General features: G+C 39.4%; 1 protein-coding gene across 2 annotated transcripts in view; it reads right to left on the bottom strand.

The window, feature by feature from the left end:
* The window catches only part of ube3d (ubiquitin protein ligase E3D), a 74,505-nt gene that overhangs the window by 46,477 nt on the left and 12,827 nt on the right, over window positions 1-15,201 (bottom strand). For both annotated transcript variants that reach the window (XM_062981293.1, XM_008121847.3), the window contains exons 5-6: window positions 8,383-8,452; window positions 3,517-3,586 (exon numbers count right to left, since the gene is read on the bottom strand). In XM_062981293.1, coding sequence (XP_062837363.1) covers window positions 3,517-3,586; window positions 8,383-8,452 — 140 coding nt within the window. The remainder of the gene's footprint in view (window positions 1-3,516; window positions 3,587-8,382; window positions 8,453-15,201) is intronic.

Raw genomic sequence — 15,201 nt, 5'->3', positions numbered from 1 at the left:
CAGTTCTAAGCAGATAATATAAGATTATAAATATACAATAGAGTCTCACTTATCCAACATAAACAGGCTGGCAGAACGTTGGATAACTGAATATGTTGGATAATAAGAAGGTATTCAGGAAAACCCAATTCAACATCAAATTAGGTAATGATTATACAAATTAAGCACCAACACATCATGTTATACAACAAATTTGACAGAAAAAGTAGTTCAATGCGCAGTAATGCTCTTGTAAATTACTGTATTTACAAATTTAGCACCAAAACATCACAATGAATTTAAAACACTGACTGCAAAAACATTACTAAAAGGCAGACTGCGTTGGATAATCCAGAACATTGGATAAGCAAATGTTGGATAAGTGAGATTCTACTGTAATATGAAATAATTACTGTGGTAGAATAATACAGAACAATATAATCTCTAAAACCAGGACAGTAAATAAAGAGCAACACTCTGAAAGCAGGGAAATTGGGAATTCCAAAAAGGAAACAATCAGGGCCAGCTAACACCTCCCAAGAAAGGATTCTTCCAGAAAGGAAGTTGAGAAGGGAGTGAAGCAGTGTGTATTACCAGAGTCGTCATTATTATTATTATTATTATTATTATTATTATTATTATTATTATTATTTTGCTGTGAACCGTCAAAATGAATACAATCTGGCTCCAAGTATTCGAAAACACTAAAATCAGAATACATAAAAATTACTGTGGGATAATAAAACAGAACAATACAATCTCTAAAATCAGAACACTAAATAAAGAATAACACTCTGAAAACAGGGGAATTCTAGACAGGAAACAATCAGGGCCAGCTAACACCTCCCAACAAAGTATTCCCATCACCAAAGTCTGGCAAATCCTCTGTTTTCTCACGGCCACAGACTTTTTGGGGGGGAATGTGTGTGCTCAAGCACTGCATATGGGTACTTCTTCATCTACACAGACAGTAGAAGCACATAAAATATTGCAAAGAACACCATTCTGAAAACAAGGGAATTCCAAACAGGAAACAATCAGGGCCAGCTAACACCGCCCAACAAAAAATTCCCTCAGAGAGGAAGCAGCCAGACTTTAAAGCTGCAAGGCCATTACATGCTAATCATTTCGCCTAACTGCAGCATTCATACTTCCCTCCAACAGACAAAAAAAGAACAATCATAAATATTGTATATTTACAACCTTTAGCAAATAATATCCCGTGATGGCGCAGCGGGTTAAAGCACCGAGCTGCTAAACTTCTGGACCGAAAGGTCGCAGGTTTGAATTGGGGGAGTGGAGAAAGCCCCCACTGTTAGCCCCAGCTTCTGCCAACACTGAAGTTTGAAAACATGCAAATGTGAGTATATCAATAGGTACTGCTCCGGCGGGAAGGTAACGGCGCTCCATGCAGTCATGCCACATGACCTTGGAGGAGTCTACGGACAATGCCAGCTCTTCGGCTTAGAAATGGAGATAAGCACCAACCCCCAGAGTCAGACATGACAACACTTAATGTCAGGTGAAAACCTTAACCATTTACCTTAACTACCAACAATTCCTCAATACTTTATTTCCCATACCACCATAATTGCCACAGCAACGTGTGGCCGGGCACAGCTAGTGTGTGTGTGTGTATACACACACATACACACACACTCAGTGCATGGCACTGAGATTAGTGTGCATTTAACAATTAATGGTGTCTTAGAATAATAGAATCACAGCAATAAAAAAACTGATATATACAAAATATAATTATTAAACACCAGAACTGTAGTGTCTTGATTTGAGAAGTGTACACACCACCCCAGTCAGAAATGGACTAATCCAAACTTCAGAACAAGGCATCCGATATGAACTTTGTGAGAGCTGGCACCTAGGCTTGTTTCTTCCCCAATAAAATAAACTTCAACAAAGCAAGGGTTGTAATTATTTTTATGGTTTGCCAGGACAGGAACAAGCTAGCATGCTCACACCTTCACTAAAAAGACCACAGACAGATAGTGTATGATTTGTTTTGGGTGCATCTACACCCTGCACAACTTGTGGCCCTGGGCCAGATGTGGCCCACACAAAGAGTTGGTGTGGCCCGCAGAAAAACAAAGCAGCAAAAGCACGGTGCCATTGCCACACCAGTTCCATACTTCTGGCACACAGGGCTTTCTCCCATCTCCCAACCTCCTTGCCACTGCACCTCTAGAAAGGGCCTGGACTTCGGATCGGTATCTAGTTTCTCTCTCTCTCTCTCTCTCTCTCTCTCTCTCTCTCTCTCTCTCTCTTTTTCTGCTGGAGAGCGGATGGGGAGACAGGAGGACGCCCTGTATGCCAAGAGCAGGAGGTGACAGTGGCTATCCATTGCTCCTGGTGCCCAGGGCATCTTCCTCCCGCTCCGGAAAGAAAGGGAGGCCAACTGGAGGGCCTGGAATCTGAATCCCAATACAGAGAGAAATAAGAGAAAAAGAGAAGACAGATCCCAGATCTGGGCTCCAATGACAGGATGCTTTAATGATAGGGTTGCCCAAAGTAGAAAACAAGGCACACAATAGTACTGTAACAATTAATTATACCTTTACTTGGAAAGTGAAGTGCTGAAAACTACCTGTGGGCCCAAGAGGTTTAGCCTTTTTAAATTCAACCCCTTATTCATGCCAGGTTGTGCACTCCTGAATTAATACAGTTTAACACCACTCTGACTGTCTTGGCTCAATGTTATGGAATCCTGGGAGTCGTAGTTTGGTGAAGCATCAGCATTCTTTGGCAATAAAGGTTATGAACCTTGTAAAAGTACAACTCATATGTTACCATAGCACTGAGTCATCGCAGTTAAAGTGATGCAACACTACAGTAATTCTACAGTGTAGATGCACCCTCAGTTGATTCCACTTGTGGGGAGAAGCAACAGATGGGGCTTCCCAGAAAACTGTTCATGAATGACTCAAAACGAACACTGTTTCCATGGAACCCTAACTTATTATGAGGTACAAACCAGTTGGTGTTTCCAGTGTACGTATCCAATACAGAGTGTGTCCTTCATTACTCTTGAGAGAAAGAGAGAGAAAGCAGAGGTCGGGACACAATCTTCTCTCCCACTCCCTCTAAGCAGATTATACAAAGACAATCTGATACAGCTTAGGCCCCTGCGCTGAACTTAACATTTCAAGGAATAAAAGGCACCCTTTCTCCCACTGGAAAGAAATACATTGCCTTTAAAACTTTGTGCTTGTTGGACAATGGGCATCAAAGAAATGGGCATCTTTTAATCAGCCATATGAGTCATCTAAATGATTCATAATATTCAGATGACCTGTGACTCCCACGCTTCTAGTCACCAATACAACAATCTAATTATATTGCTTTGCAGCAGAGAGGGCAGAAAAAGCAATAAATACATTTAATGACCATTCAGCAAACACTGCTGGAAACAATGTTAATATTTGAATATTTCATGAAATGTATAAAAGAAAAATGCAGCCAGGCTTCAGATGTCAAATGAACAGTGCCATTCTAATATAAAACTAATGAACCCTTTCACACCTTGGTATTGTGTTGAAGCAGTCTTCTGACGGCTGAACAAGCAATTCAGTGAAATAGTACTTTGTGACACCTAGGAATAAAATAAAAAAGTTTATCTTGACTTAATTAATATATACTGAATCACACAACTGAAATCTTTTTTTAACTCATCATAAAAAAATAGGCTACAAACTCACAGAAACTAGATCTAACACCACACTGAAATACAAAGCATATAGGGAGGAGGGTGTATAGAATATCAAGCACAGACTTTATGGAATGGAAATGACTTATTACTCTGGATATGTTGACTTTTAAATTTTGCATATTTTATTGGTCTCAATCTTAATGTTTTGTTCCTTTAATATTTATGTGTGAAATTGTAATTCTGTTATGTCATTGTCTAATTTATGATAATGCTTTTATTATCACTTTATTTTGGATGTTGTATATGATTTTTGATTTGGGTGGCTTTGGTTGTTTCAGTTTTTTTTAGCCCCTTTCGGCATTAAATGCTTGCCGCTGCCAGTTTCAAACCACTCTGACTCTCCACGGGGGGTATAAATAAAGTTTATTATTATTACTACTACAAATAAGGAGAATATTTAAATGGCAGAAAGTCTGAAACTCAAAAATTTGCAACCAAAATTTCAGTTCTTTACAGATTCCTATGAACTTAGATCTAATTTCAGAATGATCCTTTGCTCTAGCTGAGGGATGCAACTACAAATGCCAGAACAAAGTTTGGTTACACTGAGAAAGGGTTTCTTGTTATGTGCCTTCAAGTTGTTTCTGACTTTATTGCAACCCTAAGGAGAGCAAGTGGGGATTAAAACCCTAGTTTCCAGAATCATAGTCCAGCACTCAAACCTCTACACATCACTGGCTCACTTAGGGCTACTAATTAGGTTCCAAGAGACTTGGGCTGGTTTTAGATTTAGTACAGGTTTCTAATCTTAACCAGTTAGAATTGTGTTCACATTAACCTTTCTTTCACACACCTGCATTTCCAGTCAACAGCCTCAAGCACCTTCATTACACTGGAAGCAGACGTTTTTAGGACACACGTCAAACAGATAGGCCATGGCTTGGCAGCACGTAGTACCCCACCTCCTTGATTATTACAGCACTAGTCAGTTTAACTGAGTAGGCGGCAGAGAACCATTTCAAATTTTCTTTTTACCTTCCTTTGTTTCTTTTCATTTCACATTCAAATTTGCAACTATCTCATCCAATACATGAGAGAAGCCGACCAACTCAGGGCCCATCTCAATGGCACAAATGAGTTGGGGTGAGGGTGAGTGGATTCTGTGGACTCCACATAATGTACAGAGTTCATTTGTCCTAATAACTGACAAGACCATCTAATACATCCTTGCTCAGATTAATGAAAGCTGCGAGATGCTCCAGAACTCTTCAAAGCTCTGCACCTCACCTGCACTTTGTGGTGGTGTGAACAGTTGGGCTGGTTCATATTTGGAGTTGGCCATGACTGTTAACATGGCTATCCCATTTTCCTAGGGCTTAGGCAGCCCAGGGACATGGGATGGCACTTACTTTCCCCCTTTTATCCTCGGCTTGGCAGTGACCACCAGGCATGATCACATCCACTGATGCTGGACAAAGCGATAAAGGGGCGACGGAAGTAGCAATCAGAAAAGGGAGGAAAGTAAGATAAGGGTTATAGTATAGTGGCACAGAACCTGGTTCAATGCCACTAAGCCATGCAGACTCCATCTAGTTGCCAGGATGGCTTGGTGACACACAATGTGGACACCTGTCAGCCATGGAGCAGGCTTGGCGGCTGGCCATGTAGACTCCCACAGTACTGATCTGGATGATCCCACTCCAGATCAGCAGCAGCACATGTGGCCTGTGCAGATATGCCCTCGGTTTACAAAGCCTCGGAGGCTTTTTAGGATCTTGAATAACTTGTTTTACGAACAACCTCAGTGGCCTAAGGTTAGGGAATTTTTAGTGGTATATCTTTGTAGGTTATTAATTAATTGTTTACAATTTAGGTTATTGGGTATTTCTGTTAGTTGTTTTATTATGTCTTATTGAAAGTGTATTTTATGTAAATTCTCTTTTCAATTCATTGTACACCACGTTGAGTCCCATCCATGGGAGAAAAGTGGGAAGAAATGAAATTATTATTATTATTATTATTATTATTATTATTATTATTATTATTATTACCCTTTGGAAGCTGATTCAGGGAAGAAACAAAATGCATTTGGTCTTCTTTATCCATAGACTCAACCATCCACACTTTAAAATATCCTGTCCTCCCCCAAAAAACAAACTTTGATTTTGTCATTTTATATTGGAATACCATTTTATTACATCATTGTTTATCATACAACTTGAATATCCACAGTCCCCACCCAATATGGATCCCTATTCTCTTCCTGAATACCCTGAGATTTTGCAATATGTAGATGTGTATCACTTTGTTGACATCTTAATTAATTTTGGTCTAAATTTGATTTGGTGAAGATCTTTCCTCCACATTACAAACCCTGGCTCTTTTTATTCTTGATTTTAAAGATTGCAAATTCCAGTGCACATCAATCTGATAGTAAGCTCTAAAAAGATTGCTTTGATGGACATAAATGAATATAATAGAACTGGGCAAAATTGTTCATGGACAATTAGTTTTCTTATTTAAACAGTTGACAGGAATCATTCCTAAATAAATGAAAAGCTAAACCTCCAAAAGATCTTACTGTTAGATTCCAGCTTTCCTTCTAAATTGGAGTCTAGGGATTTTTTTTAGTGTGAGAGAATTGGCCATCTGCAAGGAAGTTAGCCAGGGGTCACCCGGATGTTTTTGATGTTTTATCATCCATGTGAGAGGCTTCTCTCGTGTCCCCGTTTGGGCCTGGAGCTGATAGAGGGAGCTCATCTGCGCCCTCCCTGGGTTGGATTTGAACCAGCAACCTTCAGGTCAGCAACGCAACCTTCAAGTCAGAGGTCCTGCTAGCACAAGGATTTAAACCACTGTGCCACTGGGGGCTCCATGTGGGAAATGAAAGTAAAGGGTTAATCCATGGGGTCTTTAAGATTTAAGGAGGAAAAAGAGAAAAGGAAATGGAGTTGCCATTGCCCCAGCACTCCTCAATTAGGGTTATTAGGACAACAAAGGTATGTTGTTGGTGGGGGAAGAGAAGGGATCTATATTAATTGCTGTTATAGCATGTTTTATGCATATGTCTTTGTTTGATGTTTTTATAGTTTTAATGGATTTAATCTACAGTTGTATGTATTTTATTTAGATATGTTATATATTTTTATATATTTGTAAGGCATTGAATTTTGCCATTTATTATGTTGTAAACCGCTTTGAGTCCCCCCAGGGGTTAGAAATGCAGTTAATAATAATAATAATAATAATCCATAGGAGGTTATGGAACCAAATCCCAGTGGATACCAAGGGCCCACTGTAATGAAAATCAGATATGGATTGGTTGTAAAAGGAAATTACAGAGAAGAATAATCTGGGAAATAACATTTTATTTGTTTCAAGAGAAGAAATGACTGAGTCTTGTATTTCTTTACGTCCTTAGTTTTAAAACAGCTGCTTCTTGTATAGGGACTTGTCAGAGAAGTGAGGGCAGTATTTTGTTTTCGTAAAAAGACCTGTAAGTGATTCAGGTTTATGACTGACAGTGCAATCTGCATGCTAACATCACTTGCTTGATGAAAATTCAGTGAGAATGAAAAAGGCTGTAAGAATATAATCTCATTTCAAATGTGTTGCTGGAGAAGAGTTCTGTGGATACTATAGACTACTAAAAGGACAAATAAATGTATCTTCGACCAAATCAATCCTGAACTCTTCCTAGAAACAAACCAAGGCGTCTGTACTTTGGACATATCATGAGATGACATGGCTCGTAAGGAGAAATAAACAGCAAAAGGTTATAAGAACAGAGGGGAAATATAATATGGGTAGACTGATTCAATCAAGGAAGCCATGACCCACACTTTTCCAAAGAAGGTACAGTAGAGTCTCACATATCCAAGCTAAATGGGCCGGCAGAATCTTGGATAAGCGAATATCTTGGATAATAAGGAGAGATTAAGGAACAGCCTTTTAAATGTCAAATTAGGTTATGATTTTACAAATTAAGCACCAAAACATGTTATACAATAAATTAGACAAAAAAGTAGTTCAATACGCAGTAATGTTATGTTGTAATTACTGTATTTACGAATTTAGCACCAAAATATCATGATATATTGAAAACATTGACTGCAAAAATGGCTTGGATAAGCGAGGCTTGGATAAGTGAGACTCTACTGTAGTTAATAAGAAGAGAACTTGGGAGATCTCTTATTCATAGGGTCACCATGAGTTGAAGTATATAATGATATAATCAGAGGCACCTTTGATTACTAAATGCAGACATAATTTGTGGATTCTTCATTAAACTGCCTAGTACAACCCCCATGTTCAAAGGGGGGTAAGTTCCCAGACTTCACGTGGACATGTAAAACTGTGGATAATAGCAAACCCTACTGAACCAACACCTTCAGGCCCAAGAATACCATAGGATCACATTGTAAGACCAAAAATTGTATACCAATGCTTTTTATGTCAAGCCATTTTGAGTTCCCTTTGGGGAGATAAAGCAGGGTATTAATAATAATAATCATCATCATCATCATCCATAGGGGGCATATTTTTATGGATGTGGGGTTATGCTGCATTTAAAACAAGTACCCAGCTATATATTGGGATATAGGGAAGGGAAACAGAAGAAACAAAGAGATTCTATTTTAATCAGTGTTATTTTTTTAAAAGACATCACATTACACCACACCCCCTCTTGTTAGGATGACCTAAACAGCCTAGGAAAACGTTATTTGCATACTCCATACCTGAGGGCATAACCTCTCCCAGCAATGTTTTGCAGCGCTTGCAAATTACTCTGCTATTTGTCTCTGAATTCTGCAGGGAGAAGAAATAACATTTCAGTGTCTCATCTCTTTAGAGAAGGGAAATGCTACCTATAAAATAAATCATGCCGCCATCTAAACAAAGAATTAGAGCTACAAGACAATTTTCTCTTTGTATTACTTTGCATCCTAAAACAAATGACTTCATTCCTATAACCAACCGTGATAGTTCCTACTCAAGATTATAACAGATAACACAAAAATCATCATACCAATCAACTTTTATAAATCATTGCAGCCAGTCCAATCCAGGGTAAATCTCCCAGAGACTGTCCTGTACAGAAAGATAGTGTTCAGTTGTTAAACACATTGTAAAAACCAGTTGATAAAGATTTCATAGAACCATAGAGTTGGAAGAGGCCTAGTGGGCCATCCAGTCCAACCCCCTGCCAAGAAGCAAGAAAATCATATTCAAAGCACCCCCGACAGATGGCCATCCAGCCTCTGTTTAAAAACCTCCAAAGAAGGAGCCTCCACCACACTCCGGGGCAGAGAGTTCCACTGCTGATTAAAGTTTATCAAAATAGTGTGGGTTGGGAAAACTGTGGTATAATTGTTTGTAATGTACAACTGATGAGATTTACTTGAATGCCATTAACATGAGGAACAGAAAAGGGACTGCTAAATACCACAGAAAATATCAGAATTATAGACAGTTTTATATATAAAGAGGAAATACGAAAAGATACAGATTGAGTATCTTATCCCGAAATCTAAAATTCTTCAAAATCCAGAATTGTCCACATGGATGGCTGAGTTAGTGACACTTTTGCTTTCTTATGGTTTAAGGAACATAAACATTGATTTATGCACAAAAGTAATAAAATTTTATGTATAAAATTACTTTCAGAGTATATGTTTATAAGAAAAATAAATGCATTTTGTGATTAGACTTGGATTCCCTCTGCAAAATATTTCCGTACATATGTGCAAATATTCCAAAATCGGGGGGGGGGGGGGGGAATCCAACAATACTCTGATCCCAAGCATTTTGGATAAGGATAGTCAATCTGCATTTATACAAGGTTTTCAGGATTGGCTTTAGTACCTTGGACAGCTCTTTTAAAGTGTGTAGTAAAACCTGAATTTACCAGCCCACAGATGTGGAAGTCACAAGCAGTTACTGGACTAACCCAAAGTCACCCAGTGAGCTTCAAGGCTGAGCAGAAATTATGAGGACTGTAACTGAAATTCAATATTGTTGGGTCTTGTGTGCTTTCTCTTGTAAAAAGACTTGTATTCCAAAGCTGGAAAGGCAAATATTCACTATCCATTGTTCAATGGCCAGAAGATCTTACTGCTCTTTAGTTATGCATGAACATGTATTTAAAAAAACAATAGCCTTATTATGTTTATTTTATTATTATGTTTATTTATACCCCGCTTTTTCTCTCCACAAGGAGACTTAAAATGGCTTATATTGCTATATGTGCCTAGTCTCTGTTCATTTCCTATGTATTCTTCTTTCCTCTCTTTCTTTGTTTTTACTTGTTCTATTTTTTAAAAAATGCAATCATACACTTAAAATGAAATTATTTTTTTATTTAAAAAAAAGGCTGAGCAGTAATTTGATCTAAGGTTCACTTGCCAAAGTATCATGCCAGTTGTATCAGATCTTTTCAGATTTCCTCAAGAGAAGTTGCTTTTCCAGCCATGATAGCTGAGGGATTTGGGGACCTATATTCCAAATATAACAAAACAAATCCCCAAATTAAAAAAAATACATAACTTGTTTCAACCACTGGTTAAATCTAGTAAAAAGAAATACATTCTGCCTAGACAGCTGAAATTCATTATTTAGTCTGATAAATGTCTATCTATAGGAGATCCAAATATTGCTTTACAAACCTGACAAGCCATTTCAAGGCAAATGTGTGTGTGATAGTTACTGATTTCTGCCTTACAGACTAAATAGGCCCAGGGCAGTATAAGCTAAATGATTATTAAAAATTCTGTCAAACCCTGGAGAGACACTGACAGTCAGTGTGGATGCCCTGATTTATTTATTTACAGCATTTATACCTGGCCCTTGTCACACCAAAGGGGACTCAGAGCAGCACTGCAGAACACATATATGGCAAACATTCAATGCCGATTACATAATTTAACAAGGACAGACAACACAGAGGCAATCCTATTTCCAACATCTTTGGAGGTTCTGCTCGACTTCGGTGACAAGGGGTGCTCTTGCTCCATCTGTCATGCTGCCCATTGAGCTTCCATGCCGCTTCCTCGATTGATGTCTTTTAAAGGCACATTTTTATAACCTCCCCACTAAAAGCAGTACTTAATTTTATCTACTCACATTTCTGTTTTCAATCCTGCTAGGTGCGCAGGTGAGCTGAGGCTAACAGCAGGAGCTCATCCCCAACCCAGGCGCGAATTGATGATCTTTCGAACAGCAGGCTCTTTCAGCAGCACAGTGGATTAGCCTGCTGTGCTAAGCCGGCCCCTGATTGACTGGTAATGGACAGCACTGCAATATAGTGGTGTAAATATTGGACTTGGAAATGGAGGATCCAAGCCCTAGCTCCCTCTTAGCCATGAAGGCCGCTTCCTCACGTTGGGGCTAATAATTCCCTGTTAGCATTAACTTCCTTACAGGGCCCACATATGGATAAAACTGGGGCAGAAGAGAGCTAGCTAGGCCACCTTGGCAAAGTGAAGAAAATAAGTCTATAAATGGAATAAACAAACAATAAAGGGTGCTGTACTTCAACACATCTGGAATGCCACAAGATTTGGATGGGATGGTCTACACCAGGGGTTCTCAATTTTTTTCAGCCTCGGAGAGAATGCTTCTGGAACATGGGCATACAAGCCAGAAAACTCACAACAACTCAAATAAATGAAGAATGAAATCTAGTCATTCGTCTTATTTCCTTTGTATCCCACCTTTCATTTCCCCCACTCCAGTTAAATGTACCTATAATGGCATAAAAATCAAGCAGGCACAGACAGCTCCTGAGTGCCCACCAGTTTTGAACAAAATTGGCTGTGCTTTTTGCCACCCAAATTAAATCAATGCATCTTGTGTGACAACTTTCAGCTGCCGGCGATCTACACTCTCTTAATATCTCTGTGCTCTTCTGCTCCAAAGGGTCCTTGATATTGTTTGGAAGGAAATATTTGCCCCTAGAGAGAATGACTAAAATGGTGTCTGACCTCAGGGTGTATAAAGATTGTGTTAAAGGATGATTCAGGGTCTTTTACCATTTTGGGAGCTGAGTGAATATAGGTGGTTTCAGTAAAACTCAGGATTGATTCAGGGGACACACAGATACGAATACTTTGCTCAACAACTCATTATTCAGTGACTTATCACTTGCTGAGTCTCAAGACAGCAAGAAAAACATGCCTATTAAAAAGTATTGTTTCAGATGATATAGATTAGTCCCAGTCCATAGTGTATTCTGAAAGAGCTGTTTCACATGTTGCATTTTTGACTGATATACAATAAGTACGTGATGAATGTATCTAGCTCTCCACAAGTGTACTACAAGAGGCAACTGATTTCCAAACACTACATAAATAATGACGTAAACTGCATTTGTGTGTGGAGTGAGGAAACATGAGCTGCTTGTCCTTTCAGTTCTAAATAGGATTGCTTTTGGCTAGCACTTGAATCTACTGCAATCTTTTGTTCAACTAAGGACAGCTGCTTTACAAACCCATTTTAGGGCTGACAATTATTTTTCAAAAAACTTTTCAGCTCCCCATAACGCCCTTTTCCCATTTGCCTCCATCTCTTTCTTAGTCTTGTTCCACCCCTATCTCCATAAGAAAGTAGTTATTTCTAAGATGCATTTCAGGAGACAAATAAGGCAATTGGAATCATCCTAAAGAATTTCTAACCACCTTCTGTAAGAGCACTGCATACAGGCCACATGAATGACAAACACACACAAATATATATAGTTACTTGACTCTGAGCCAGATAGTTGTTCCTTCAAGGCTAGGGTGAACCGACTTTAAGCTTGATGGATCCACTTTGTTTAATGGAACCTTGAAACCATTCATCAGAACTGTGGCAAAAGGCAATCACTGGGAAGCAGCTAGGAATTGGTGTTACATGGCCTCATAAAGAACATCAGCCCACTCCACTCCTGAACAGTTTTATTTGTAAGAATTATATCATGCCTCGCAGGCCACTAAGACTCCTGCGGCTATTAACAAATAAAAGCAATTACTATTATATATATATATATATATATATATATATAGAGAGAGAGAGAGAGAGAGAGAGAGAGAGACATACATACACATACACACACAGTTTCATTATCCAGGCAGAGGCCACTAGGAGGCGCTAGAGAATGATAGTCCATTTTATGGGGGGGGGGGGGGTTGAAGGAGGAAAACCATTTCCCCCTGTTTTCCTGTTATTCCCCCCACCCATGTCCCCATCGTGGAAACAACCCTTGTTTATTATACAGGAAGGGGGAAGGGGGCATAACCAGAGAAAATGGGGAAAAGGTTTCCGCCTTCAACTTCCCACTTCTAAAATGGACTATTCTTCTCTCTCTAGTGCCTCCTAGTGGCCTCCGCCCAGATAATGGAGCAGTACCTACAAATATTTTAAATTGCTTTTTAAAAAATACAACTTAAAATACTCTTTAAAGCAGTGGTTCTCAACATGTGGGTCCCCAGATGTTTTGACTTTCAACTCCCAGAAATCCAAAAAGCTGGTAAACTGGCTAGGATTTCTGGGAGTTGTAGGCCAAAACAGTTGGGGACTCACAGGTTGAGAATCACTTCTTTAAAGACTTCCAAAACATTCAAAACAATTTTAAAGTGGTATTTTTTTTAAAAAAAGTTAAAAGTTAAAAGTTAACATTAAAGACTATATGCAACAGAACTATTTTAGCTGTCCAACAAAAGCTGAAAAAGGATGGAGCCATTCTAGGAACAGAACAGAGGTTTTTTTTTAAAAGGAACAAATGCCTATCACTGTAGCACGTCTTACAGAGAAAGCTGGAAAGAAGCTTTAAAGAACAATAGGGTTTGCTTATTTTGTCTTAAGACATTTGAGGCATCTGATTCTCTAATACTGACAGATTGTCCCACAAACCAAGATCAAATTCTGAATTGCAGTCATGTGTACAATATAGATTTTCACAAGTTAGAGAACTATGTATGCCCAGCATGTAAGCCCTACCTTTCCAGATATCTACACTGTGTGTATATGAAGCTAGGTCAATATTCCCTTATTTCATGTGAATGTTAGAAGTAACTTACTGACAGTAAGAGCAGTTTGGCAATGGAACCCATTATCGAAAGAAATGGTGGGGTCTCCTTCTCTGGAAAGTTTCAAAAAAGAGGCTGGGCAGCTACCTGCTTTAGATGGTGATTCTGCACTGAACAGATGGTTAGACACAATGAGAACATGAGGCCTCTTCCAACTTTATGCTTCCATGTTCAGGTAGCTGGGTGCAAGAATGCCTAAATAAGGCATCAGAATTGAAATGCTAAGATCAAGAATTTGCACTGAATATTTTAGTGCAGTTTATTTATATTCCACCTTTCCCTCCAGCTCTGGGATTCAAGGTGGCTTTGAAAAGTTAAAACTGATTAAGAATTAAAAGTTCACATCATACAAAGGTTAGAGTAAAATTAAACTATCAATAGAATCAAAAGCAATTAAAAACCATATATATTAAGAAGAAAAGCAAGAGCAAAGTTCATTATTACTAGTATTTTCTCCACAAGAGAAGTCCTCAAATTCCTGCCAAAACAAAACAAAAAAGTCTTCCTTCTCCTAAAAGGATACTATGGAGTGAGCCACTCTAGGCCTCTCTTAGGAAGGAAGACCTGGGAGCAGCCACCAAGAAGGCCCTCTTCCTTGTCCCACCAAACACGTCTGAAAGGCCAGTTGGATAAGCGAAGGGCCCCCTCCAAAGACTATAGAGCTTAAGCGGATTCATAGAGGGAGATACAGTGCTTTTAGATATCCTGGACCTAAGCTATATAGGGTCTTGTAGGTCATAACCAGCATTTTGACTTGTTTCTGGAAACTGGTAACCAATGGAGCTGTTGCAATCAAGGGTACTATATCCAGTCCCAGTTAATAATCTGGCTGCAGCTCTTTGGACCAATTGAGGCCTCCAAACATTCTGGAAAAGTAAGCTCACTAAAGCATATCTCACCATGAGCAGATTTGTGGGCTTTAGGAGGAGCAGTACCAGACCTGAACTGAGCTTACAGTTCTTCTAAGGAATGCTAGGTTGGCAGAAGCTGGAGCTAACAGTGGGTGCTCACTCCGCTCCCCAGGTTTGAACCTGGGACCTTTCAGTCTGCAAGTTCAGCAGCTCAGCGCTTTAACACACTGAGCCACCGGAGGCTCCTCGGGCCTTAGTTTGGGGACCCCTGATTTACGGCATTTCTATCCTGCCTTTCCCAACCCTAGAGGGGACTCAAGAAGATGGGACTGAGAGCAGGGCCTCCCTAAACGATCTTAGACTTTGAGATGGTTCATAGAGGGAAATACATTCAGACAGGTAAGCTGGGCCGGAACTGTTTAGGGTTTTATAGGCTAAAGCCAGCACTTGAAATTATGCTTGGTAGGAGACTGGCAGCCAGTGGAGCTGACATAACAGGAGAGTTGTATGCTCCCTGTGCCCCACTCCAGTGAGCAATCTGGCTGCCACCCATTGGACCATTTGAAGCTTCTGAACAGTCTTCAAAGGCAACCCCATATAGAGCGTGTTGCAGTAGTCTATTTGGGACGTAATCAGAGCTTGG

Source organism: Anolis carolinensis, chromosome 1 (genome assembly GCF_035594765.1).
Source record: "Anolis carolinensis isolate JA03-04 chromosome 1, rAnoCar3.1.pri, whole genome shotgun sequence".
Classification (NCBI taxonomy): Eukaryota; Metazoa; Chordata; class Lepidosauria; order Squamata; family Dactyloidae; genus Anolis; species Anolis carolinensis.
This window is presented reverse-complemented; position numbering and strand designations above follow the sequence as displayed.